This window comes from Giraffa tippelskirchi, chromosome 2, assembly GCF_054371585.1.
Source record: "Giraffa tippelskirchi isolate mGirTip1 chromosome 2, T2T-mGirTip1v1.2.pri, whole genome shotgun sequence".
Taxonomy (NCBI): domain Eukaryota; kingdom Metazoa; phylum Chordata; class Mammalia; order Artiodactyla; family Giraffidae; genus Giraffa; species Giraffa tippelskirchi.
In genome coordinates, this window is record NC_137276.1 from 95,646,597 (window position 1) to 95,673,415 (window position 26,819).

The window sequence follows — 26,819 nt, forward strand, 5'->3', positions numbered from 1 at the left end:
TGTGATTTGCTTGCATCAACTGAAGGTTCCGCCAGTGTTGTGAGGATGCATATCTGATATTACGCCGGCATGGGAATCTCTTCATCACGCTCTTTGCACTGATGTTGACTGCAGGGCTTCCTGAGCTCACCTCAGTCAAGGATATACAGTATCTTAAGGTATAAACCTCTTTTCTTTGTAATTTGGGCCTTGTAAACATAGAGCTCATTTCTATCTACCTGTTTCACCCAGACGTTCAAAGGAAATGGAATAAAATCATTTACCTTTGAGTGGTGGTAGCAAGTAGCTAAATAGTTGTCTTGCAGTAATTGTAAATTCATTTCATCTGCAAAAACCTTTTGGCAGAGGTCATATTATCACCATACCTTGGTGTTCATTCTCTCTCCTGTAAATGGTATTTGAATAAGAACACTGTATGGCCAAGCTGGCCTTCTACAGACTTTGAAGTTTGCACCTCACTACGGAGAATATGTAAAATCACATTTTTCTCTTTCATTGCCAGGACTCTCTTGCCTTAGGGAAGAGTGAAGAAGAAGCACTCAAGCAATTCAAGCAAAAATTTGATGAGGCACTCAGGGAAAGTTGGACTACTAAAGTCAATTGGATGGCCCACACAGTTCGGAAAGACTACAGATCTTAACGATCAGCCTTTGCTCCTAATGTGTTTGTTGATTTCGTTTAGTTTTCATTTTGCACTTGCACTAAATTGAACATGACCCTGCCAGAGATGTTATAAAGGGAATGAAATCTTGGAACTGAGAATTAAATTAAGAATGGGACATCCCACAGAAACCTAATCTGAATAATCCCTGACAACACCCTCTGCTTTTTGAATGCTTTCAAGATTCATCATGAAAACTCAGCATTATGGATAATCATTTCCTGCTGACTTTGCACGCCAAGGAATGCTACTAGAGATTGTTTTTTGTTTTTTGTCTTTTTTTTTTTTTTTTAAGTATTTGGTACTTTTCTGGAAAGATGTAAATACTTCTTTTTCATATTGTGACCAAGTGTTATCACTCAGCCAACTTATCCATACCTGGGGACTAGTAGCTGTTCTTACTTTCCAAATGAGGCTTAAAAGAAAGCTTTCCCTCCTCCCTTTTTAAATTGTGTAAACTGCAAATTATAATATAATTTGAAATTATGATTATTTTTCAGGAGAAATCTTTTCAACCTGTGCAAACATTAATTCTTTTGTTGATATTTATCTACCGTGATAGCGTCATCCCAGCCAGAATTGCTGAAAATCTGCTTGTTGAGGCAAATATAATTTATGCTGCATATATATTTATAAAATTTCTAGTGGGGGTTCTATATAAAAAGATATTATTTTGATTTTCTTCAGCCTGTGTTTTAAAGTTTTACAAAAGCAGAGCTTTTTCCTAAGTTACTTTTTAGTTAATATGTGATCCAGTTCTTCCAGCTGCTTCTATAATGAGGCACATATTAATACAGTTTTTACATGGTATCTATGAAAGAGTTCACTTCATAGAACATAATACTTGAGCAAATGTATCCAAGACAGAAAGCAAATGAACAGGAAACTATTTATGGAATAAACTCCAGACCTAAAATTCAGTGTTTTAGTAAAATGCCAGCTGTTCTTACTGTATTTATTAAAACTTGTAATAATGTGATTTTTCAAGAATATTAGTTCAAATTGAAATGTTTCATGCACAATGGAACTCTTTAATTTATTTGTTGAGGTACCATATATTTAGGGTGCTAGATTGCAGATAATGTTAATATGTGCAATAGGAACTACTGGTTTGAATGTGTAAAATGGAGGCTCTTTCTGAGTACTGGCAACATCCAGCAAAACTACTGCGTATTCTCCAAAGACTATTGGGAGCTCTCAGTCCTCAATGACATGGAATAGAGAACTGAATATTTGCCCTGAGACTGAGTTTTCTATAGGAATTTTATTAAAAATTGTTTAATTTTGTTGTCTTCCTTAATGTTCTCAGTCAAATAAATGGGTGAGCTGGTTTTGGTTGCTCTTGTGATGTGTGGACCTCTTCTTTATGGGCAGCACAGGCCTTGGAACTTTGGTGCTGGGAATGTAAGAAATGGTCAAGTCAGTAGACAAAGCAGCCTCAGGAGTAAGCTGAGGATCATGGTCTCTTCGGTGACTTCTCGCCTTGTTTCCCAGCCCACCAGGCAGTATGGGAGGCCTCTTGGACTTTGGGAGCCTGAGACATGAGGGTGTCCTCACCGAGTTCCCATGCCTTTGGGAAGGATCCTGAGGTCTGGAAAAATGTCCTTTCAGTTAAACTTGGTACCCAAGGCCAGGCTAGTCACTCTATAGCTCTCTTCCTTTAGGCAGATGCTCAGAGCACAGTTTCTCGGAAATAACTCAGCTGATGGTGGGAGTTGAGCTCTGAACTGACTGACCATTCAGTTCAGTTCTTGATGAACAGGGACTGTTCTAGACTCGATGAGAGTTGCAGGAATAGAACTAAAGAAGGACAGGTTTGTTTGGGGAGTCTCTGTCTGATAGCAGTCCACCGTTACATACACCAGGATACGAGTCAGGGGTTTAGAAAGTGGTGAGCATTGCCATGCAGAAGTGGGTACCACCATTTCCAAAGACATCTCAGCCCATGGGTTCCTTGGTAAACATACGCTTAATCAGTGAATGTCTTCATGAGTAAGAAAGGGAGATGAACCTGCCCAGACAGTGCTGGACCTGAGGCTGACATGGCTCTTGACTGTCCTGCCCGCTACCATAGGGCCCCAGAGATAGCTGCTGAGCACTCCGAGCAGGTACTCTGTACACACTTGCTGACTTGCATGTCTGATTCTCAGGGGCTTCTCCTGAGTCAGAAAAATGAACGATAGCCAATGTCCACGGTTGGCTAAGGGTCTGGGCTGCAGGAACAATTCCCTGCCTGGTGGCTGGTTACTCAGTGCCTTGGCTCCCTGCCTTTGGTTCTTTCCCAAAACAAGGTCTTGGAAACCCTATACATTTCCATACTTGAGGACAGCATCTGTGTCTACCCAGGTCTGGGATGACTTTGTTATTTCCTGAGTATTCTCCTCATGTCTATAGTCAGACCCTGAGCGCTAGTATTTGTAATCCAGCTCTGCCTCGCTGACCTTGGAATAAGGTGTTTATTTTCTTTCTCAGGGTCTGAGCTTCCTGTTTGTAGTGTGGGATTAGTAATAACGGCTATACTCAATTCTGTGGAACAGGCTAGTTTAAGACTGAATGGAAACATGTGCTGAGTCCCAACTCAGAGGCAGTCTCATTTATTTCTCTGCTTCCCCCTCCTGAAGGCCACTGAAGGGAGGAATCTCATGGAAGGGTCCAGAGCTCTGTGCCTGTCTCCAGTCTTCCAGTGTCTTCTCAGTTCTGCCTTGTCCAGCCTATAGCCCTGACCGTCAGTGCCAGATCTTAGCCTGAAATGCAGGGATCACTTGTCTGTAGAGGTGAAAGATCCACAAGGTGAAGAGCAGAGAGGTACTGTGCCATGTGACCCTGACTGTTGGGGGCAAGCAGCTCTTAGGAGGGAGGGAGCAGGGGCTGCAGTTTCCTGGAGAAGTGGGCCTCTGAGCTGAGTTCTTCAGGGACAGATAGGAGCTAAGTGAAAGGGTAGTGGGAAGAGCATAGTAGGCAGGGAGGTACAGCATATATAAAGCATGATTCATGGGCATTAACAGGATCAACAATTGCTTATTTCTACCTGCCTCTTCTGCTTCCTCCACACCAGAATGCTGCATCTCTTCCCAGGTAGGATCATGTCATCCCGGAGCCTCCTTCTCTTTCAGTATTGGTAGTGGTTTTATTCCCTTTTCCAATGAATAAAAAACTGTCTGACATCACTTTATGGGTTATTACTACATGAAAATATATAACTAATGGATTTTTGGAACTCCTGATTCCCCTTCACTTTTAACAAAACCCAGGTTTAATACTTTGAATTCTGGCCTTTCAGATCTCCACCTTCTCTTCTACCATTTTTATTGTGGAAAAGGCACATACTGTAAAGTACATAAAACAGTTATACATATAAATAATATTAGCATATAGAGCAAACATCCAGGTCACCACCACACAGATCAAGAAAGAACACTGACAAAGTCTCCAAAAGCTTTCAAGTTCCCAGTCCTGGTAAAGGCTCTGCCAAGGTAATTGCCATATCTTCTTTTATGGCAGTCATCAGGATTCTTTCCCTCAGCATTGTGTTTTTAAGATTCAGCCATTTAATTGCATGTATCTCCATCCTTTATCATCACTGTATAGTATTCCATGTTATGGATACCCTATAATTTATATATCCTGTACTCTTGGGCACATACAGGTTGTTTCTAGTTTGAGGCTATTACAAATGATGCTACTGTGATTATTAGAATTTATCTCCTATTTCACATGTGTATGTATTTCTTTGAATGTATATACTTAAGATTAAAATTGATGCTTCACAGAATTATATACATCTTTATTTTTACCAAGTAATGCTAAGTAATAAGAATTTATTTTCCCCTGGTACTTAATTCTTATTGCTCCACATTCTCACCAACACCCACTTAACCAACATTTAAAGAATTTTAGCCATTTGTGTTTATAGTATGCTAATTTGCATTTCCCTGACTAGTAATGAGATTAAATTGCTTTTTCATATCTGTTTTTAGCCATTTGGATTTTCTCCTTTGTGAAATGCCTGCTTGTCAAAGTCACTCAGTCGTGTCTGACTTTTTGTGACCCCATGGACTATACAGTTCATGGAATTCTCCAGGTCAGAATACTGGAGTGGGTAGCCTTTCCCTTCTCCAGGGGATCTTACCAACCCAGGGATCGAACCCAGGTCTCCCACATTGCAGGTGGATTCTTTACCATCTGAGCCACAAGGGAATAAGTCCTTTATCTATTTACTTGGTTACTTGTCATTTTGGACTTTTGTTTTGAGAGGATATTTTTAATTTTGCTTTTCAATTTTTGTTATGTGAAATTCTGTATATATTTTGTATACAAGCCTTATGTTTCTTCTAATAACATAAAATCTTAATTGTAATGTCCAATTTATCATTATTTTCCTTTCTGGTTAATATCCTTAGAAATCTTTCCCTATGTCAAGGTCACGAACATATTCATCTGGATTATCCTCTGAAAGCTTAATTTTTTTCCTAATCTGTTTTGATCTGTAGTCTACTTGGAACTGCTTTTTACATATAGTGTGGTGTTTTTCCTAATACCTTTCATTTGGAAATATAATCCTCTTTCCCCACTGTTCTGTATCCCCCTTGGTCATAAACTATCTGTCCACATATGCATGAGTCTGCATCTGAACTCTAGAAGATATCCAGTAATTTCATTTCCCTATTTTTATTTTACTTTACTTAATCATTAATCTCATGCATAGTACTTAATGTATGCTGGGCATACATCTAAACTATATATATTTAATCTTTTTTAACAATCATGTGATAGTTCTTTCCTATTTTACAAGTGACAGAATGCACAGTCATTAAGTAGAAGGCAGTATTTCTTTCCCATTTAGGTCACCACAGAGCACTGAGTGGAGTTCCATGCACTATACAGTACGGTCTCATTAGTTATCTATTTTATACATAGTAGTGTATATATGTCAGTCCCAGTCTCCCAATTCACGAATTCTTAATTTGTGACAAGCTCCTAGTTGATGTCGTTGCCGCTGGTCCAGGGACACAGTTTAAATAGCTAAGCCCAAGAGAAACTCGAGCATATCCTCAAGGGACATACACAGAGACACACAGATGTTTGTTAGAGCACTGATGGTATAGTGATCATTTGAAAACTACTGAGGCAAGTGGATGGCAAATTCATATGGCTGAATGCAAGAGTTAAAAGGAACTGAAGTTACGAGTACCACCCCAGATCTGTCTTAAAATCAGTACTGAATGGGAAAAAAGCAAGTTGTAGGAAGAATCTATAGAATCCAACATTTAAAATTTTAAGTAATACTGAATATTTTTAGGGCTGTACACCTATACAGATAAAGAATACAGACTTGCATGGGAATAATAATCAAGTTCATGATAGTGATTATTTGGGCAAGGGAGAAGTATTGGTATAGCAAGGGCATGTGGCTCTTCAGTTGTATTTTAATGCTTTAATTACTAAACTAGATAATAGATGCACCCAGCAAAATAATACAAGGGTTTGTCATATTACTTTCTATTTTTTATACATCTAAACTATCTCATTAAACTAAATAAAACAAATAGCTTTATTTGTTAGATTGGAGAAATTGAGGCTCAAGAACTTAGAAGATATAAACTATCTCATAAATAATTTGTATTCTGATTGCATGTTGAAATTAAATTTTGTATACCAGTTAAATAAAATATAGTATTAAAACAAAAAGAGAACTTAACCTTTGGTGCTGAAGTTCAAACACAGGCTGTACCCTTTCCTCATTAACATGCTGCTTTAAATTTACAAAACTAACCAAAAAACATGAGTTCACCAAGTCAAAGGCAAACTACATTCATAAGGTTTGATCTTCAAAAAACTGAATCAGAGTTCAAAACAAAGTGACTAAAAATAATTGGTTTCCTTTTGGACATGGTACAAAACATTTTTTGTACCAGATAAAATATGGCCATTAAAAGATGCCCTTTATTTAATATGAAAACCACCACACCCAAACACTTGAAAGCCAATGCAAAATGAGTTTAATAAGCCTCAGAAGCATCCCTCTTAGTTCATCTCCTGGTCTTTCAGTGGCAGTGAAGGAAAGTGTGGGGTGGCATGGGAAAAGCAGGAGGATGGTTTTTGTAAAGCTGGTGTGCTGATCTGCCAGTCGTAAGACTTCAGATGAAAGAAATGTCAGAGTAGGCAACGCATGAAGCCAGACAGGCCACCTTCCCTCACTGTTCTCACAGTTTCTCTGCCTTATGTTAGAGCATGGTTGTACCTCTGTTCTGCCACACATCTCTTAGAAATAAGTGAGTGGCAGGGGGAGAGTAGTAAAGCTAATGGGGTTTAGCATTCAAAAAACCTGGGCTTAAACCCTGACTGTGCTAGTACAAAACAGCTCACTAAACTTGAGAAAATGTCTCTAGGCCAGTGCTGTTCAGTTGAACTTGGTGCGATGATGGAAATGTTCTGTTTGTCCAGCATGGTAGCTGCTAGCTTTGTGTGACTGCTGAGGACCTGAAATGTGGTCAGTGTGATAGAGGAATTGAGTTTTTGATTGTATTTCAATTAATTTAACTTGAATAGTTACATGACTAATGGCTACTAGAGTGGACAGAACAAGTCTAGAAAATGGAGTATTCTCCCTCTCATGGAGGATCCCCATGTGATAACAGACATGAAATACCTTGATAAAAGGCTCTACTATTAAACTGTCCTGCCTTGAAGGAACTTCAGAGATGAGTAGACTCTGTGAGTCTGCCTGGGTAGGCCTACTTCATTCACAAAATGCTAACACTGGTGCTACCTCCACACAGGCATACAACTCTGACTTTTTAAACACTGCCTGACGATGCAAGTGATGCTGTCTGCTGTAAAGAAGCTTTGCTTCTTTTTTTTTTGGCCTCGTGGTGATGAAACAAAAACAATTACATTTTCAGAAACCTATTCTTAATTAAATTTTTATGTGACACTATTTGACATTTCCTTAAGTTTCTGGAAATTTCTCTTTTTCTCCAATTAAGCTAGTATCATTGAACAACAATTGCTTTAAACCAGACAATCTATCTGCACAGGTTAAAAACATACAAAGAGGACTTCCCTGGTGGTCCAGTGGTTAAGAAACTACCTGCCAAGGCAGGGGACATGGATTTGATCCGTGGTCCGGGAAGATCCCACATGCCACGGAGCAACAAAGCCCAAGCACCGCAACTACTGAGCCTGATCTCGGAGGGACAGCAGTAAATGGTCCTGAAGAGAGATCTTAGTTCCCTGCCCAGGAATTAAACCTGAGTAGCCTGAATGAAAACCAAGAGTCCTACCCACTAGACCACCAGGGACTCGGGGCTAGAAGCAAAGTGACCCTGGTTCTTGCCCCTGTTTGAAAGCAAGAATGTTTCAAGGAAGCAAAAACTGTAAAAACAGGTACAAAGTTTATTATTAGAGCCACAGCACAATGTATGGGAGAGCACACAGGAAACCAGTTTGTTTATCCAACTCAGAAGCAGGGCAGAGATACAGACCCAAGAGAAAGGATATGGGCAGCCTCTCTAATGGGGAGTGCGGTACATCAGACACTAGGCAGAGACACACCCAGAGGGGAGTGTGGGCATCCTGAGTGAGGAGGAGTGCAGCACATCAGACGCTAGGCAGAGACACACCTGGAGAGTAATGCGGCTGTCCTGAGTGAGGAGGAGCAGCACAGTACTGAGGTGATGTCGTTCACTTACTAGGACAGTCCTTCTGGGTCTTTGTTTACTCTTGGCCAATTGTTTCTTTTTTCACACCTGAGTGGTCCATAGATCCTCCCCAAGATGTATGCACAACTTTTTGCTAAGATGGATCCCATTGTAGAAGCCTATGGCTGCATGTCCACACTGATTATAGAATGGGGTCCCCTCATTTTTCAACTCTCAAGACTTCCTGCACATGTAGAGACAGGGAAGTCTTCCTTGACCTCAGGAGTGGGCACCTTATCTCTTTGCTTCAGCAGAACTAGGCTGCTACCACTAGCTTTGTCCTTGGAGTATCTGGGTGAAAACAAAGGCTCAGTTTCACTCCACTTGACAAACACCAGGTGTCTGGCCCAGAGACCCACTGTTTCCTGCCTCAATCCTTGCTCTAGAGTCTGTGCTCCACGAGAGAAGCCACTGCAATGAGAAGCCTGTGCACCCCAATGAAGAGTAGCCCCAGGTCATCACAACTACAGAAAGCCCACACACAGCAATGAAGACACAGTGTGCCCAAAAAATGAAAACAAAAAAAAAAGTTTAAAGTGAATACATTGGTCAGAAATCCATTTTAAAAAATATATACAAAGACATCCATTTAAAGAAAGACAAATCAAGCAGCACCGATGTTATTTTATAGTGTTTATTATAGTAAAAGTTGCTCCCGTAAAACATTAGTGATTTTTCTGGCCCATATCTTATTTTCTGTTTGACTTTAAAACATTTTACATTATTTACAAAATAAATTTTAATTTTTATGATACATATTTTTTTCCTGATGCTTAAAACACTAGTTTCAAGTAACTAAAAAATAAAAACAAGGTAACTACATGTACTGAAAAGTACATACTGAACATATTTAATTACCACAGTAATTTAAAAGTCCTGATCTTTACTTCTTAAGATTAAAATTCATTAACATGAAGTCATTCAAGACTCTCCGGGATTTCTCTGTTATCCACAATGAGACTGTGAATAATCCCTTCTTTCCGCTTGCCACTACTGACAGCCTTTATGTAACAGTCATGATTCCCAATATTGAAGTGAGTTTCAGTCCCATCATCTACAAACTCACCCTAGGCAAACAAAAGAAGGTGGAATTAGTGTTCCAGAAACATTTATCTTTGTCCAGAGCATTAACATCACCGAGAAAGGGAGGCATAATGAAGTACATGTTAGCTGAATGGTAAGCTTTGCAAAATTAAAGTTAGAAGCTTATTTTTAGGTGTTTTTAGGTCTCAGTCATAATTTGAAAGTCTTTTATTTGTACCCACTTTAGTCTTTAAGAATCTTAAGTTTCAGAGGGAAAAAAGAAGTATATCTCATGGCTATGTGTCTATAACATATACTATGCAGAAAATATCGACTATTTTCAAAAGTAAAAATGATAGGAAATTTGTGATTCCTTCTATACAAAGAATGGTTTACATGTATTGCTTTATGGCATCCTCACAATAACCTGATTGGAGTATAATTATTATCCCCATTTTATACATGAAGAAACAGGCACACAGTCATTAAATAACTTGCTGAAGACCCCAGTCAGTAAGGGATGGAGTGTTCTTCACCACTCTGAAAATCAGGTTTCTCAGGCTATAAGGTGGCTTACAGTAAATTCATAATGTAAATAACATAAAACCTAACACTACTGGAAGAAGAGGTGGCAAGAATACACAGAAGAACTACACAAAAAAGATCTTCATGACCCAGATAACCACGATGGTGTGATCACTCACCTAGAGCCAGACATCCTGGAGTGCGAAGTCAAGCGGGCCTTAGGAAGCATCACTACAAACAATGCCAGTGGAGGTGATTGTTGTGCTATTTCATATCCTACAAGATGATGCTGTGAAAGTGCTGCACTCAATATGCCAGCAAATTTGGAAAACTCAGCAGTGGCCACAGGACTGGAAAAGGTCAGTTTTCAGTCCAATCCCAAAGAAAGGCAATGCCAAAGAATGTTCAAACTACCACACAAATTTCTCTCATCTTGCACGCTAGCAAAGTACTGCTCAAAATTCTCCAAGTCAGGCTTCAACTGTATGTGAACCATGAACTTCAAGATGTTCAAGCTGGATTTAGAAAAGCCAGAGGAACCAGAGATCAAATTGCCAACATCCACTGGATCATCAAAAAAGCAAGAGAGTTCCAGAAAAACATCTACTTCTGCTTTACTGACTATGCCAAAGCCTTTGACTGTGTGGATCACAACAAACTGTGGAAAATTCTGAGAGATGGGAATACCAGACCACCTGACCTGCCTCCTGAGAAATCTGTATGCAGGTCAAGAAGCAACAGTTAGAACTGGACATGGAACAACAGACTGGTTCCAAATCGGGAAAGGAGTCCATCAAGGCTGTATATTGTCACCCTGCTTATTTAACATATATGCAGGGTACATCATGTGAAATGCTGGGCTAGATGGAAGCACAAGCTGGAATCCAGATTGCTGGGAGAAATGTCAATAACTTCAGATATGCAAATGACACCACACTTATGGCAGAAAGTGAAGAAGAACTAAAGAGCCTCTTGATGAAAGTGAAAAAAGAGAGTGAAAAAGTTGGCTTAAAATCCAGCATTCAGAAAACTAAGATCATGGCATCTGGTCCCATCATTTCATGGCGAATAGATGGGGAAACAATGGAAAAAGTAAGAGACTTTATTTTCTTGGGTTCCAAAATAATCACTGCAGATGGTGACTGCAGCCATGAAATTAAAAGATGCTTGCTCCTTGGAAGAAAAGCTATGACCAACCTAGACAACATATTAAAAAGCAGAGACATTACTTTGGCAACAAAGGTCCATCTAGTCAAAGCTATCGTTTTTCCAGTATTCATGTATGGACTATAAAGAAAGCTGAGCTCTGAAGAATTGATGCTTTTGAATTGTGGTGTTGGAGAAGATTGTTGAGAGTCCCTTGGACTGCAAGGAAATCCAACCAGTCAATCCTAAAAGAAATCAGTACTGAATATTCATTGGAAGGACTGATGCCGAAGCTGAAACTCCAATACTTTGGCCACCTGATGCAGAGAACTGAGTCATTGGAAAAGACCAAGATGCTGGGAAAGATCAAAGGCGGGAGAAGAAGGGGATGACAGAGGATGAGATGGTTGGATGGCATCACCAACTCGATGGACAGGAGTTTGAGTAAGCTCTGGGAGTTGATGATGAACAGGGAAGCCTGGCATGCTGCAGTCCATGGGGTCACAAAAAGATGGACATGACTGAGCGACTGAACTGAACTACGTCTAGACTTGCTGTATATGGTACAACAGCCCCTGGCCACAGGTGGCAATCGAGCATGAAATGTGGTGAGTCTGAAATGAGGTACACTGTTAAAGGGGAAAATACACACTGGATTTGGAAGACTTAGTATGAAACAAAGAATGGTTAAAAAAAAACTCATTGGAAACTTTATATATTTATTACATTTTAAAAAATAATATTTTTGATACAGTGACTTAAATTTTTATTAAGAGGAACTTCACCATAAGACTTTTGAAATGTGGTTCCTAGAAAAGTTATATATGAAGCTCATATCTGTGGCTCATACTATATTTCTACTGAACAGCACTGATATAGAGTAAAAAGATAGGAGCCAAGTAGCACAGAAAAGTAAGGAAGAGTATGAGGCTTAGAGGATAAAAATGAATTATGCCAAGAAGCAAAAGAAGCACTATCAGACGTACAACTTGGCTATGAGCTTCCTGGCAGCCAAAGCAGACAGAGCAAGGTCCCGTTGCTAACATTATCTAACCAAAGAAAGCACAGGAGGCATCAGAGAGGGAAGCTTTTCCTTTTTCTCTGGGAAGAATCTGGCCAACACGGATGTGTACTGACCACCAGAAGGACTGGGGGTGGGGTGCTGATCCTGGAGTCCAGTGTATTCTTTTAGCCCTTTTCACATTGAGCTTTGAAAAAAGCCTTTAGGGCATACTTCTGTAAAAATCAATTTAGAGAGGAGACCAAGGGTTGAGTAATCCAATCCTTGTAAGTTGCTTCCTGGCAATTTGACAGATACATAATCTGGTCACGATGCTTTGAGATGAAAAGGAAATGGAGAAAATAAGCTGCAGCTCACAGGCAGCGAGAGCAGGTGTGCATAGTGCTGGGGAAGGCTGCCCGACACAGAGCTGCTGAAACTACCTTGCCAACTAGGCTGCAGTTACAAGGAGGAGACAACTGGGTGAGAGAGAGTTATTGTCCAAACACTTGTGGCTTCTTGTCAGTTAGGAACAAAGACATTGTGAGTGGATATTATTTCAACTTCTTACTTATTTCCAACCACCTTCTTGAAACAATGCTACTTTTGCATGGGAGAATTCCTGGAGGGTTGGAGGGGACGTGACCCCAAACTGCTGACTCTCCATCTAGAAATTTCCATGGTAGGACAGAAAGAATAGAAAGGACCACCAGGTATGGCATCAGGCACACAGCAGGTACCCAATCCATGTTAATGGTAACTGAATCTGGTCCAAAACAGGCCCTAAAATATTGAAGAGCTCACTAAGTCTCTCTGCATAAAAGTCTCAATGGGTAGATGGAACCCGGAGCGGGGCTCAAATGCTGAGGTTCAATTTTGAGTGAACCCTGGTTGCATTTCCCTTCGAGAATTAATATCAGGATTAAGAAACATACACGCGTTAATCTTTGTAACTTTTGATTTCTGGCTTGTGTACTTCCTTAGAAGCAGTTGCAAGGCCCAGCAGATTCTAGCTTGTCTACTGAATAAATTCATTCCAGGCCTTCCCTCCAAGGACATCTCCTCACCCTCCCAGACCTACAACAGATAAAGAAGGTAATAGCAGCAACCACAATGGGTAGCTAGCTGCGGTATGCCCGGCAAAGAGAGCTTCTCATGCTTTTCATCATCTCTAGCTCTGGTGTCACAACTGAAGTCAGCATGAAAGGAGACACCCAGGACAGTACGCCCCTACCTGCCAGCTGATCCCATAACACGTGGATATTTCCCCCAGTGATTCCAGCTCCTAGGCCCGCACTCCCTGTGTCCAGGACCATCTCCTCTGCTTCACTTCCTCCTTGTGCTGTGCACACCACTATTATTTCCCACCTACTTGAAATTTATTTCTGTACTCATCCCACCACAGCCATTAACAGTGCAAGGCAGCAAAAGTCCAACACACTAGGGTCTTCTCGGCTACAGTGAGCAGGGCAGCCTCTCAGCACTGCTAGCCTACAAATTCCACTTGTCTTCTGGGGTTTGTGACAGTGCCCTTTCCTGTCCGCCTTTGTGTCATCTGACATGTGTGCTTCGTTTCTTTTTCACAACCTTTGCTTTTAGAAAGTACCATCTGTTTTGAGTGTATGGTGTGAAGCTTTCCTATTCAGAGTGTGACCATGGGCCAGCAACTTGGGCATCACCTGAGGACATGTTAGAATATGCATTTTAACAAGATCTGAGATGATTCTGTGCATGCAAATTTGAGAAACAGTAGTATAAAGCATCACTTAAACCAGGATAAACACAGGAGGATGCAACCTTTGGGGAGGAATTTTTAAAATGTGGGATAGATCTTTTTAGGATAGAGGATAGTCCAGGAGAGGACAAGCAGGGTCTGAGGCTGGTACCAGTCACAAGATGAGTTGTTTCCAAACTCTCACTACCCCAGGCACTGCCCAGGAAAGGGCTTCAGGTTCTGGAGTCAGGATTACTTCATCTCTTTTGTGTTTATAACCAAAAGGATCTTCATTAATTATAAAAATCTGCATAGTTAGGAAACACAGCAACGTTTCACTGGTCACTCACACACGTGGTGACAGTAATCAAATGATCAACTTACCGCCGTCTCCATTTTTCTACCATTGCACCACACATCCATGGTGTCTTTCTCTGTAAAAGTAACCGGTTACAAAGAAATTATAACCTGCAATTTAAAGTTAACTCTTTATTATTTTAAGAGAAGTTTGATACACTGGATTTTGAAAACTCCATTAACTTTTCATGGCTTTGCAATTCTTCCAAATTTGAAGAAATTGTGTTTTTTTGTTCACAAAATCAAAATGAAACCAATCTTTTAAGACAAAATCATGATATAATATACACCGATGAAGATGTGTTAAAGAAAATCTATAAAGGAGGATACAGACAAATGAATATAAGGAGAGACCTTTCCATAGGAGAATGTCCTTTTTTTTTCATATCATCTGAAATGTTTTAATTAAATTTCTAAGGTTTGGTATTGAATCAAAGAAGGGTTTACACACTCCCAGGATTACAATATGTTTCCCTTAGGATATCAATATATTTTACCAAATTAAAGAGTGCTTTGGGCTTTTTAAAAACCTACATATTTCAAGTAATGTAATATTTGACCTTATCCCTTTTTCATTTTTATTTTTTGGATTATAGCCAATATTGCTTTCCTTTTTCAGATTCTTTTCCCTTATAGGTTATTACAAAATACTGAATAGAGTTCCTTGATCTATACAATAGGTCCTTGTTGGTTATTTATTTTATATATGCAGTGTGCATCTGTTAATCCCAAATTCCTAATTTATCCTTCTCCAAATTTTCTTTAACATCAGAAACTAGATGATTCTCCCTGCCTCTCATACTGACCCACCTGGATGATGGTACAAAGAGACCACAAAAAAGGCTGCATAGGGTTCATATAGACAGACAGCAATTTAGCCTTAAATTTCATACTGAAGAGTACAATAATCTCTATTCATTTTGTTATGATTTCACTTTGGGGAAAAGTTATCAAACCATAAGAAAAAAATATAGGTATAGTATTTGGTGGACTGTGCTGAGTACAGTGCTGACACAATAGAGCAAAATGCTGCCATGATACACTTGGGCATTAGCTAAGTGGCCACAGCTCACTCCAGTGAAAGTGAAAGTTACTCAGTCCTGTCCGATTCTTTGTGACCCCATGGACTATACCATGGAATTCCCTAGGCCAGAATACTGGAGTGGGTAGCCTTTCCCTTCTCCAGCAGATCCTCCCAACCCAGGGATCGAACCCAGGTCTCCTGCGTTGCTGGCAAATTCTTTACCAGCTGAGCCACAAGGGAAGCCCAAGAATGCTGGAGTGGGTAGCCTATTCCTTTTCCAGCAGATCTTCCTGACCCAGGAATCAAACCGGGGTCTCCTGCATTACAGGCTGATTCTTTACCAACTGAGCTATATGTGTGCCATGCGCACAGACATACGTGCATTTTGGGGAAGATCCCCAGAACCACTTGTGAATGTCAGGGTCCCCAGGAGTGTCAGGAGAGAAGACTATACTCATCAAGCAGCCAGAAGACAAGCTTTGGTTGTTATAACAAAGACTAGAGAGAAGCAGGACCTGTGTGTTTACAAGGAGCCTAGGGGTCAAAGGTTGCCTGGGGGTCAAGGATGAGGTACCTTGACTCCGACAAGCCACCTACTCCAGGAACAGGGTCTTTTCTCCCTGCACCTCGAGATAGGAGCCTCACTTGGAGAGTGGAGAAAGGGCTTGGAGCTGGGCTAGAAGCACAGAGACAAAGGCAGACGGCTCAGGAGATATGGGAGTGGCCACCCAAAGGCAGCCTGAATGGGAAGCATCTATGGCCACAGTTGTGGGAAACCCAGCTCACATGGCACCAGAGCCCACAGTGCTCCAATAAACTATGATGGAGGTGATAGTTGGAATTTTATTTAGTTGGCCTCCTGAAAATGTACACATACTCAGATTTTCTGTAATAGTTGCATGTACTCAGATTTTCTATAATAGCTGGTATTAACATTCCTCTGAAGAACATTGCTAATCAGAAGCCATAAAAGGAAAAGAGAGTAACTCTGACTACATGAAAGTAAAAAAGATTTCTGGATGATTAAAATAACCCATATACACACACATAAGCAAAGTCATACGATAAATGACAAACAGAAAAATATCTGAAGCTCACAGCACTCAGAACTCACAGCACTAACTTCTATTACAGCGCTTAGTAACAGAAAGACTCCTAGCAATCAAGGCGAATAAAGACCAACAACCCAAAAGAAAACAGGTCACAGGACACACACAGGCATTATCAGAAATGAAACACAAAAGGACCTTACGTATGAAAAGACGATCAACCTCACTCAATTTTGAAAACAGGCAAATTTAAAAAAATGCTGAAATACAATTTTTCGCCTAAAAATAAAGCACCTAGTGACCCACTAGATTTCTAAACACATCATTGTAAGACTTTGGAAAATAAAAATGAGCCCCCAAAAGCTTCCAGACAGAAAAAAATACTAACTAATGAGATTCAGACTGGTGTAAACTTCTCATTCAAAACCATGGACGACAGAAGAGACTAGAAAAAGGCTTTCAAAAATTCTGAGGAAAAAAAGAAACATTTTAAAGCTAAAACTGTATTCTCAGCCAAAGTATTTATTTTGTATGATAGTCACATAACATATAACTCCTGGACACCCTTAGGGAGTTACTAAGGTAAAACTGGCAGTTGTGGGATGCAAAAACTGATGGGACTAAAGCCAGGGTTCCATAAGAGCAATCCCAGGACAGCCACTGGGCAGCAGGCCTGGGAAGCCAACAGGAAGTCAACAAATGCCTAAGAATATTGGGCAATAGACAATGGGAGTAAAATAATGCAAACAGACATTCGGAACATGAGCACAGAAAAGATACATATTCATTTCCAACAAGAAAAGACAAAAACCACCAGAAGAGCCTGGAAAAACAAAAAACTAAAAAAAAAAATCATGGTCCAATTGTGAAGAAAACAAAAATGAGGTACATTTTGAGAAACTGGTAGATTATAGAACAGAGAACCCATTTGACCTTGATACTAACAACTTCCTTTGAGTGGCACAGGTGGTGTGACAATAATATAGAGAAAGAATGTAACCAGAGCCCACTCCAAAAATATTTACAGATCATAATAATATAAATGCTATTTATTGGTTTTTAGTTTTAAAATTAACCTATAGAAAAAACACAGGAGAATTTAATTATGGCTACAGAAGAGAATACAAATATTAACTACTCTAATGATGTCAAACAAAAGGCAGAGGAGACAGAAATTGAAGGTGGTGAAGGTGGGAGAGGAGAGGCAGGGGAGCTGTATGTTCACGGCCTCAACTCACTCAATGGATGAGGAAAATCTGAAAGCTGACGATGAAGATGGAGGGATGAAGAAACTTTGAAAACTGATGATGAAGATGGTGGTAGTGGCAGCAGAGGCATGAGTTTGTACCGTCTCCAGTAGAGACAATATTGGTTTGCCAATTACAAGGAACTACCACACCAACACAAGATGTTAATAAAAGGAAAAACTGGGGGTGGGGGGGGTGGCAGAGTGAGCATATGTGAACTCAGTGCTTTCTGCTTTAAACTTCAAACTACTCTAGAAAGTAAGTCTACCAATTTAAAGAAAGAGAGAGAAAGGTAGGCAGGCAGAAAGGGAGAAAGGAAAGAAAGATAAGTACTATTAAAAATGATGTGAGATAAACTGACAAATTTAGAAGACAGGCCAAAAGATCCAACACATATATGATAGGCATCCATGAGGAAGAAAACCAAAGCAAAGGAACAGAACAAATTCTTAAACTATAATTCAAAGTAAAACAAGATTTGATTCTACCTACTGGAAAGATTTACCATGTACCTGAGAAGACTGACCAAGGATGATCATTACCCTGACACAGTCTAGTAAAATTAGGCAAAAACAATAAGGTGCTTTTAAGAGAATATCAGATTGTCATCAGACTTTCTGACAGTAAACTTTATGCTAGAAGTGGAGTAATATATCTACAATACTCAAGGAAAGAAAATGTGAGCCAAGAATGTTGTTTCCAGCCAAACTGACTTTCAGGTATAAAAAACACAGACAAATAGGACCAATAAGCAAGAACTCAAGAAACACTGTTCCCATGAATCCTTCTAAGGAATGCAATATAGAACAAGTTTCGGACAAGCAAAATGATCAGAGAGAAGGAACAACAGAATGACTTGAAAGCAATAAATAAACATTTATTTACCAAGCATGGGTTGGAAGGGACAAGGCATAGTATATAACAGCTGTATGTTCTACAATGCAGATACAGTACAATTGGAAAATGATATGCAAAAAGTTGTTTTAAATTGTGGGCAAGTGTACTTGCTAAGTTGCGTCAGTCATGTCTGACTCTTAGTGACCCTGTGGACTGTAGTCCGCCAGGCTCCTCTGTCCATGGGATTCTCCAGGCAAGAATACTGGAGTGGGATGTCACGCCCTCCGTCAGGAGATCTTACCAACCCAGGGATCAAACCTGTGTCTCCTGTGGCTTCTGCATTGTAGACAGATTGTTTACCGCTGAGCCACCAAGGAGGACAAATTTTGGGCAGTCACTGTATTAATGGTGGTAGAGTATTTCTGTTGTTAACTGAGATTAATATGTACATAATTATGGCACAAAGGAAATGAGTAATTATATTCTATTTGCATCATCCTCTGTGTCCCTGAGAAGAAGGATTCTCAGTGTGGAAGAATGAACATAAACATATTAGAGGAGATCAAATAAAAAACTGGTATCCTGGAATTTGAATTACAAGTATCAGTATGAACTCATAAGCTATTTTATTTTTTTTATAAAGTCTCTCCCTCTCTTCCCTGTTCCTCCTGATATCTATCTACCTATGCATGTACACAATTTGCTTGACTCAGGAGCCAATCTAAAGAGCACCACATTGGCCAAAAATGGGACAATTTGAGCATCAGTAAGGATAATAATTGCAGTGTACTGAAACATCACAACTTGTTTAAATCCACAAGTTATTTGGGAAGCCCAATGATTAAAAAAAAAACCTAAATGATCACCTTTAGGAAAGAAAAAGTAGTCAATTTAATATCTTGAAAACTGGTAGTTAAGGGAAAACAAGCTGTGATCCTACATTTGTTATACAAAATGTACCTCTGTGTAACTAAAGAGTAGACACAGAAGTTTCTCACTGTACACAGGAAGTTTCTCACTGAATGAATACTCCAGCTAACGAACAAGAAATGATGGAATCAGAATATATCCATCTGGCAACTGTTAATGAATTAATGGATATAGACACTTAGGTATTAGTGGTGCCAATATCAAAAAATTAGACAAAGCAAAACCATGTGCCTCTTGATAGAATAAACTATAAAGTGGTCTTGCCTGAAAAATGAAAACACCTTAAATTTGATCAATTCTTCAAATACCAATTTGTAGGAAATACTAATAGAAGAATATCACAGGAATGGAATCCACAAAATTCAGACCATATCCTATCCTCTTCAAGAAAAATCTGACCCAATTTCTTTAATAAATAAACCATACAGGAGTTTTTTTTGGCTTCTTTCTTTCAACTATGTGCATTTACACTTGATAAGTATTTTTCATTCTTAAAAAATTTTTCTAGCATTCAATTAAACTATACTCTCTTCAAAGACATGGACAAAGTCTCTTCATTTACGTATCCTCAAGGCCTGATACATAAGCTGCCATTTATGAGGTTCTCAGTATTACCTAAATCAATCAATAAATCAATGAGATGATCTACATAATCTTGGATTCCCTGGTAACTCTTAACTTAGTTGATAGGAGGCTAGTTCATACGGTAAAGAATCCACCTGCAATGCAGGAGACCTGTGTTCAATCCCTGGATTGGGAAGATCCCCTGGAGAAGGGAATGGCAACCCATTCCACTATTCTTGCCTGGAGAATTCCATGGACAGAGAAGCCTGGTGGGTTTGCAAATAGTTGGACACCACTGAGTGACTAACACTTTCATTTTCAGTGATATGAGAAGCAGAAAATACTAGGAGTAACCAGTAATGAACAAAGGTAGAAAATACTTGTCTTTCAAGTTTTGTAGGCCCAACAGAAATCAAGAACACAGATGGCAATATGTAACAGTAGAATTTAGCTTAAAGATCAATGGCTTACTTTTTATTTTTTAATCTACTTTACCTGGACTTCGATTATTTTGATCTGCTGTAGTCCTAAACCTAGAGAAAAACTCCCTTCTTTCTGATAAACCTTAAATTTCCAACTGCCTTTAGACATTCTGTTGAAGAGAAATATCAAATAATGACAAATTAAATGTCTACATCAAAATTTCTTTTTTTAAACCCAAGTTTATAATTTTCAAATCTACCACTATAAAATCTGGCTCTCACATTTTCCATATAAATCGGTCAATTCAACGAATGCTTTACTCCCAGAGGACACATGAGAAATACACCTGAACGTAACACTCTCCTATTCAAAGCTCCCATAAAAGGTCTGGAGAGTTAGAGGAACTAAAGTAAATAGCCATCATAAAAAGTCAATAGATTTTTCAGAAATGGCTTTCACTTACTTACCTAACACAACTCTAAAGTCCTCACTATCCAAATGTAATACCCAAGTATTGGTGGTTTTTGATCTGTTCTCCATATACTTCTTGAGACTTTTCCCATTAATTTCCAGGGTATATTCATAAGCGAAAGCACGCGCGGCGTCAATGTTTATGGTCGCTTTTGTCTTTGCGGCTCCAACGCAGAAGGTTTCTTTGCCCACCAGTTTGAACATCCACTCTTTTCTTATCGCTTCCTAAGTCATAAAATACAAAAGTTAAACCATACAAATGGGAGAAAATTTAATGTTTACCTTTGGAAATAATATAATTAAAGGAAATAAATGGCAGTGCTATTTAGATGTGATTTTATTACTTCATGATACAAAAAATTTGGAAAATAAAGGCATTTTAAAGTTAAGTACAGATGTTATAGTCTATGAATTCCACAATTATTATTAGTCTGCTTTGTATGGCAAAAATGATACAAGCCAATATATAAAGATATAACCATTGTAAGGGAAAGGCACTGAATTCACACAGAAGAATATACATTAGCAAAATCAAGATTCTCTGTATACTCTATTTCACAAAGTAACATTTTTTCCTACCTTCCCATCTACATACACCACTCGTTTGCCTGATGTAGTCCCATGTTCAAATTCAATTTTATGGACTCCATCACTTAAAGCAACTTCCCAAACAGCTACAAGATCTGTCATTTTTTCTAGGCTGTAAGGAGGGCTAAGGAAATAAAATTAAGCAATTATAATAGGCAAAAACAGTAACAGAATAACCAATTAATCCTTCCAAGGTGAAAATATCAGATCTTGAAAAGCCCTAAAATTACAAAATATTAAAGTGATATAAGCTAAAAAAGCCTACTTACAATACATGTAACTATTTTCACCCTGTTATGCATTCTTCTTTTAAGATGAAATTACTATCTATGGGTATACAGTCAGATAATTCCAAAGTCACCTTAATAGTAATAGGATTAAGAACCAATCAGTTTATCCAGGACAGTATTCTAAGCTTGGCCACAGAAAGGTCACTAAAAGTTTCTACTCCTCCCTCCTGTCATTTAAAAAGCACAGTACTTAATTTTGGTTTTGTTTTTTTCAGATCCTATCACTCTAAAGCAAGAATTCTTAAAACCTTTTATACTTGAACCAATAACTAGGGATTCATTTGAACAAAAAAGGTTCTAATTTAAAAATACTAAGACTGAGAAAAAAAGTCATGGAAGAAATGTTCCATAATAGATATAAAAATGTTATGGAAGACAGTAATCTTGTCATTATTACAGGAAATCTTATTAAAAATATAAAGGATTCTGTTTTGTGACGTTTCTGGCACAACTTAAACATGTATTTTATATTAATGTCTTAATATAAAATATATATTATATATAATGCATATACAACATATAAGTAATATTTTTATACCGATACAGATTTTTAGCTTTGAGAGAAGTAACATTACAGCAGTAATGTTCATAGCTAACAGTTATTCAGTACTTACTGTGTGCCAATCACTGTTCTAAGCTTTATACACATTAACTCAAAGGATCCCCACTATGAGGTGGGTACTATTATTCCTCTATTCACAGATGAGGAAACTGAGGCTCAGAGAGGCTAAAGGCTCGTCTAAGGTCACAATGACAGTAAGTGGCAGACGGGATGTAATTTTAGGAGTCTGGTCCCAGAGTCTATTCTCTTAACTACATCTTCTTCTTCATTCACTCTAATCTCCTTTGTAGGCTCTAAACCAGAAACAGTAAATAGGTTTTATATCTTTTGGAAGTGACTGCCAAGAATTTTGTGCTGGGAGGGATTTGCAGACCTCACATCCAGGTTTTATGGGAAAGGATGCCACATTAGTGGTGGCCACCTCCATGCCAGGTGTTCACCACCCTTGCTGGAAATCACAGAGAAGCACAACTACGCATTCTGCAGTATTACAAAATGTGTTCTCCAAAAAAGTAGCCTGGATACTCTCCTGAATGATTAAAGCCCATCTTTAAAGCTTCATAATCCAGTTTTATCACAATGCAAGACATTTACCTTTCGTCATCTTCAAAGATAGGACTGTCATCTCCAGATGCCATGGTTGGCAAAACAGTCTTTAATCCAATTAGGAGCCAGGAAAGAAAAAAGCAGAAGTGCAGCAAAGAAAGATTGAGAGCAAAAAAGATGACACGTGCAAAGAGTTTTTCTAATTTTGCAATCCATTTCTTAAAATGCATGCAGTTTCTGATGAAACAGCTTTTACATACAATAGAATTGCAATCTCTAATTGTCAGGGAAAGAAATTAAATCATGCAAATTAGCCAGTCATATTTTTCCCTGTTATGGATTTATAATTTCCTAAAATTAAGAGAATAAACTCTAGTTTATTTCAAGTATCATACCATGTCAGAGTTGCAAGAGACGTAGAGGTCCTCTGGGTCCCTTGCTTCTCAAATTGAGAAGAAGCCCCAAGGGTATGAGGCAGTAGGTCAGGGCATACAGAAAACCCCAGGATAAACAGAATGCATCCTCTGGAGGCATCCATGTTACATGGTAGTAACAAATTTAAAATTCAATCTTCATATTAAAATTTAGAAAGGTGTATTATGGTGCAATACATAATTTAAAAAATTTTTTAAAGATAACTTCAAAGAAATGTTAAGCTTGCAGGAAGCAGCCAGGGATGTGCTAGTTTGCTTTCTAAGAGCAAACTTAATTTGCCCACTTACTCAAACCCACTTAATTTACTAGTGCCAATAATGAATTCACAAAAGTTATATGGTTTGCTCAGGTCACCAGAAGAGGCCAAGCCAAATCTAGAGTCCAGAACACCTGTGTAATTAACTAAATAGTATCTGGGCTATCACGCTAAAAATCAGAAGCAAATGTAATACTCACATGCATAGGAAACCATCCACATTTGAAGATTTAGGATTAACAATTGTACCCCTGTCAAACCTTTTGAATAATAAATTCAACTATTTTTTTGCTTCCAAGACCTACTCTAGTCTCGTCTTTTCCATATAGATGTCCAAGGGTGCTCTCTCCTTGTAAAAATGGGAGATTGCCAATCTTTTTTTGTCTGGAAATAACCAAACGTGACAAACTGCTACTTAAAAGATATTAAAGAAGACCTTAGCACCCATAAAAGCAACCCAACAGACAAAGAAAAGCTTAACAGTTTAGAATAAAAACTAAAGATTCAAAATACATTGTACCTGAAATAAATCCCTTTTTTTAATTAGCACCTTATGTATTTGTGGATTTTTCTAGTCTTAAAAATACCTCTTAGCATATCTCCTATGAAAGTGGAGGGTATCTTGCAACTAACAAAGCAAAAAGAACACAGAGCAATAGAGTAAGCCAAATAGCATAATATAACCTAGGGTACGTATCTTTCAGAAATCAGAGGCGAGTTTGGGATATCACTCAGATTTTGCTCTACAACTTTTAGAGACTCTAGAAAGTTTAGCAATTCAACAAACTTGAAAGAACTGCCCAGTTTTTCACTTTAAGGGATTTCAAATATTACCACACTAAGATAAGACTTGGTACCCTCTTAATTATATTTCATATAAAGCATAAAAGACAACACAACAAATTAGAAGAGAGGTTAGAAATCAAGGTCACATAAAATATTCTTCTCTCTACTATCAATCAACATTCATTCATACATTCAACAGTTATTTAGGGAGTATCAGTTGAAGGTGTTGAAAATGTTTTGGAAATAGTGGTGATGGCTGTACATCATAAATGAACTTTATGTTCATTTAAGTCACTGAACTGGACATTTTAAAATGGCAATTTTTATGCCATATATATTGATCACAACTTTTAAAAATTAATACTGTAATACACAAAAAAACCCATTGAATTGTATCCTTTAGATGGGTGAATTGTATGGTATATGAATTATATATCAACAAAATTACTAAAAAACAACAACCCGGGTGTCCTGCCAGTAGTGTTTCTTGGAATATGATTTCGCTTATGACCAAGAGATGATCACAGCTGTACATGTCCCGGGTTTCTACCTTACTCATTTGAATAATAAAATTTACCTGTCACACAAATCTCTAAGCTACTGTCATATTCTAAATTCACCTCGTATTCTAAATTCATCCACTATGCTAGCAGTCATCAGTCACTCATATGCCAGGCGCTAAGCTCAGAGTGAGAGACTCTGGAGAGACAAAAGATGATTACAGCACAGCCATGGGACTGTCCTTGGAAAGGGAAGCAGTAAAGAACAGAATAGGGCTACCCAGGTGGCTCAGAGGTAAAGAATCTGTCTGCCAACACAGGGGACGGGGGTGGTGCTCTTAGATAAATCCCCGGGTCAGGAAGATTATCTGGAGAAGGAAATGGCAACCCACTCCAGTATTCTTGCCTGGAAAATCCTTGGACAGAGAAGCCTGGCAGGCTAAGTCTCAAAACTGAGTCAGACACGACTTAGGGACTAAACAACAAAGAACCAGAAAAGGCCTCCGGAGAAAGGATCCTAGCCCTGCCAAATGGGTGGGAAGACCAGGGAAGCCTATGCTTTAAAACTTGAGAGAAACGAATTCATCCATTGTCATTTTAAACTTATACATACATTTAGTTATCGGGACCATGAGACCAAACTGGAAAATGATCATTACAAAGAAAAATTTCCTCTATTTCAGCACACAGGTTTTAAAATGTAAGTAAAAAGGATGGAAAAACAAATTCCATTTATTTTCACTGATAAGGACAATGTCACTTACTTGAAAGTTTACATGTCTTCACGGCAAGTTTCTGGAGGCTCTAGTGACACATCCCTCAGCATAATCATTTAAAATCCTTATCCTAGCAATTCAACATCCCTGTTTCAGAGTAGGACTTTAAAACGTTTCCACTATTTATCTAATCCCAGCCTGAATTTTGCTTTAACTTAGGTTTAATCGTACTGGGGGCTGTAATGGTTCATCCAAGCTAAACCTAAGTCGGTTTTAAAAATTACTAAGGTATTCAGTTTCTTTTCAGCAAAGCTCTAGGTAAGGCCAGCTATTGCACACGACACGTCAAACTTAACAAAGAGGTGTTGCCGATGTCCGCCGGATCAGCATTGGGACCTCCAGCAAAGTGTCAGTTAACTCTCTGAGCCAGATGTTCCCAAGTGTGAGGCACAAAAAACGCGAATAACTTTTCCAAGGAGCATTTTGCAAGGAGTACCGCAAGCATTTCTACACATCAAAAAGCCAGAGGGAACAGTGCTCAACGAATCGTTTTTTGTAATAGCTAAGAACTGAAAACCACCTGTATGTTCACCATCGTGGAGATAATCCGTGGAGTGAATCACAGTCACTCAGCAAGCGTCGAGCCCTGGTCAGGCGCGGAAAACCTGGCACCAAAGCACCCGTTCGCGGCCAATAAAAAGGATGGAGGCAAACATCAGCCGCGCGCAGACGCGTGAGATGTATTGGTAAGACAAAGAAGCCAGGCTGCAGCACTTCGTGATCCGGGTTCTGCAAAAATACAGCCGGCTCATTTTTGCAGGGAAAAGGGGACTGGAAGGAAAGACACCTTAATGTTAACCCGGTGCTCCCAGGGAGCGAAGGTACGGCTCCTGCGCTTCCTTCCCTGTGACGCCTGCTCCACTTTTCCGACTGCGACAAATAATGAATTTATAGTCGGGCAGAGGCCGGAGCCGCGGGTTCCAGGGCCTGGCCGGGCTAGAGCACACGGCCGCCCTGCCGGGTCTCCGCCCCGCCAGCGGCCGGGTCTCTGGGAGACGCCCGGAGCCCCCTCCCCACCTCCCGCGCGGGCCTAGGCCTCGCGCGGGGTCGCACCGCCGCCAGGACACCGCCCACTGCGCGGCACGCCCGCCGCCGCAGCCCGGAGATGGCGGCCGCCCGCACCGCGGCGGGGGCGCCCGGGGCTGCGCGCAGGGGCTTCCGGGCCGGCCGGACCGCCCCACCTGGGCCGCGAGGCTCACCTGGGCGCCGTGGGCCTCTGGGGGCTCTGGGCCCAGAGACCGGTGGGTTCCACCGACTGGAACTCTTAGGCCCTTCGCCGAGAACCAGACGCAACCTCCGCGGAAGCGAGAGCTCCGAGCGCGCCGACTCTTTGTCGCGCTTCAGGTCCCCGAGGTGCCCAGCGCCAACCGCCGCCCGCCCCTCCCCCGCGCGGTGACCCAACCCCCGCC

General features: G+C 39.7%; 2 protein-coding genes and 1 long non-coding RNA gene across 16 annotated transcripts in view; 1 reads left to right on the forward strand and 2 right to left on the reverse strand.

Moving 5' to 3' along the window:
• Nucleotides 1-2,001, forward strand: part of PIK3CB (phosphatidylinositol-4,5-bisphosphate 3-kinase catalytic subunit beta) — a 188,702-nt gene extending 186,701 nt beyond the window's left edge. For all 10 annotated transcript variants that reach the window (XM_081574025.1, XM_081574028.1, XM_081574029.1 and 7 more), the window contains 2 exons: nucleotides 26-158; nucleotides 503-2,001. In XM_081574025.1, the coding sequence (XP_081430151.1) occupies nucleotides 26-158; nucleotides 503-640 (271 nt within the window). In that variant the 3' untranslated portion in view covers nucleotides 641-2,001. The remainder of the gene's footprint in view (nucleotides 1-25; nucleotides 159-502) is intronic.
• A 6,980-nt stretch (nucleotides 2,002-8,981) lies between these two features.
• Nucleotides 8,982-26,765, reverse strand: FAIM (Fas apoptotic inhibitory molecule). Of its 5 annotated transcripts, none has more exons than XR_014077992.1 (6): nucleotides 22,706-25,924; nucleotides 21,251-21,383; nucleotides 20,668-20,896; nucleotides 20,273-20,369; nucleotides 14,154-14,203; nucleotides 8,982-9,428 (listed from the first exon to the last, which is right to left on the reverse strand). XR_014077992.1 is itself a non-coding variant. In XM_081574095.1 (6 exons), exons 3-6 carry the CDS (start codon nucleotides 21,359-21,361, stop codon nucleotides 9,279-9,281), a joined length of 540 nt encoding a protein of 179 aa, XP_081430221.1. In that variant the 5' UTR covers nucleotides 21,362-21,383; nucleotides 25,931-26,139; nucleotides 26,610-26,765; the 3' UTR covers nucleotides 8,982-9,278. The 5 variants fall into 5 exon arrangements, 4 of the variants coding, with proteins under 4 accessions (XP_081430221.1, XP_081430217.1, XP_081430218.1 ...); XM_081574095.1 differs by lacking the exons at nucleotides 20,273-20,369; nucleotides 22,706-25,924 and adding exons at nucleotides 25,931-26,139; nucleotides 26,610-26,765; XM_081574091.1 differs by lacking the exon at nucleotides 20,273-20,369 and adding an exon at nucleotides 26,610-26,765 and having other exon boundaries at nucleotides 22,706-26,181.
• LOC145539844 (uncharacterized) lies at nucleotides 14,695-16,991 on the reverse strand. Its single transcript, XR_014077993.1, has 2 exons — nucleotides 15,944-16,991; nucleotides 14,695-15,821 (listed from the first exon to the last, which is right to left on the reverse strand). It is a non-coding gene; the product is annotated as an uncharacterized LOC145539844 (long non-coding RNA).
• Nucleotides 26,766-26,819: the final 54 nt, after the last annotated feature.

Coding starts and splice junctions, on each gene's coding strand:
- FAIM (XM_081574091.1), bottom strand. CDS start 22,887: ATGCATTTTAAGAAATGGATTGCAAAATTAGAAAAACTCTTTGCACGT. Junction 21,384..22,705: donor ATCTTTGAAGATGACGAAAG/GTAAATGTCTTG, acceptor TTATTTCCTTAG/CCCTCCTTACAGCCTAGAAA. Junction 14,204..20,667: donor GGACTTTAGAGTTGTGTTAG/GTAAGTAAGTGA, acceptor TTACTTTTACAG/AGAAAGACACCATGGATGTG.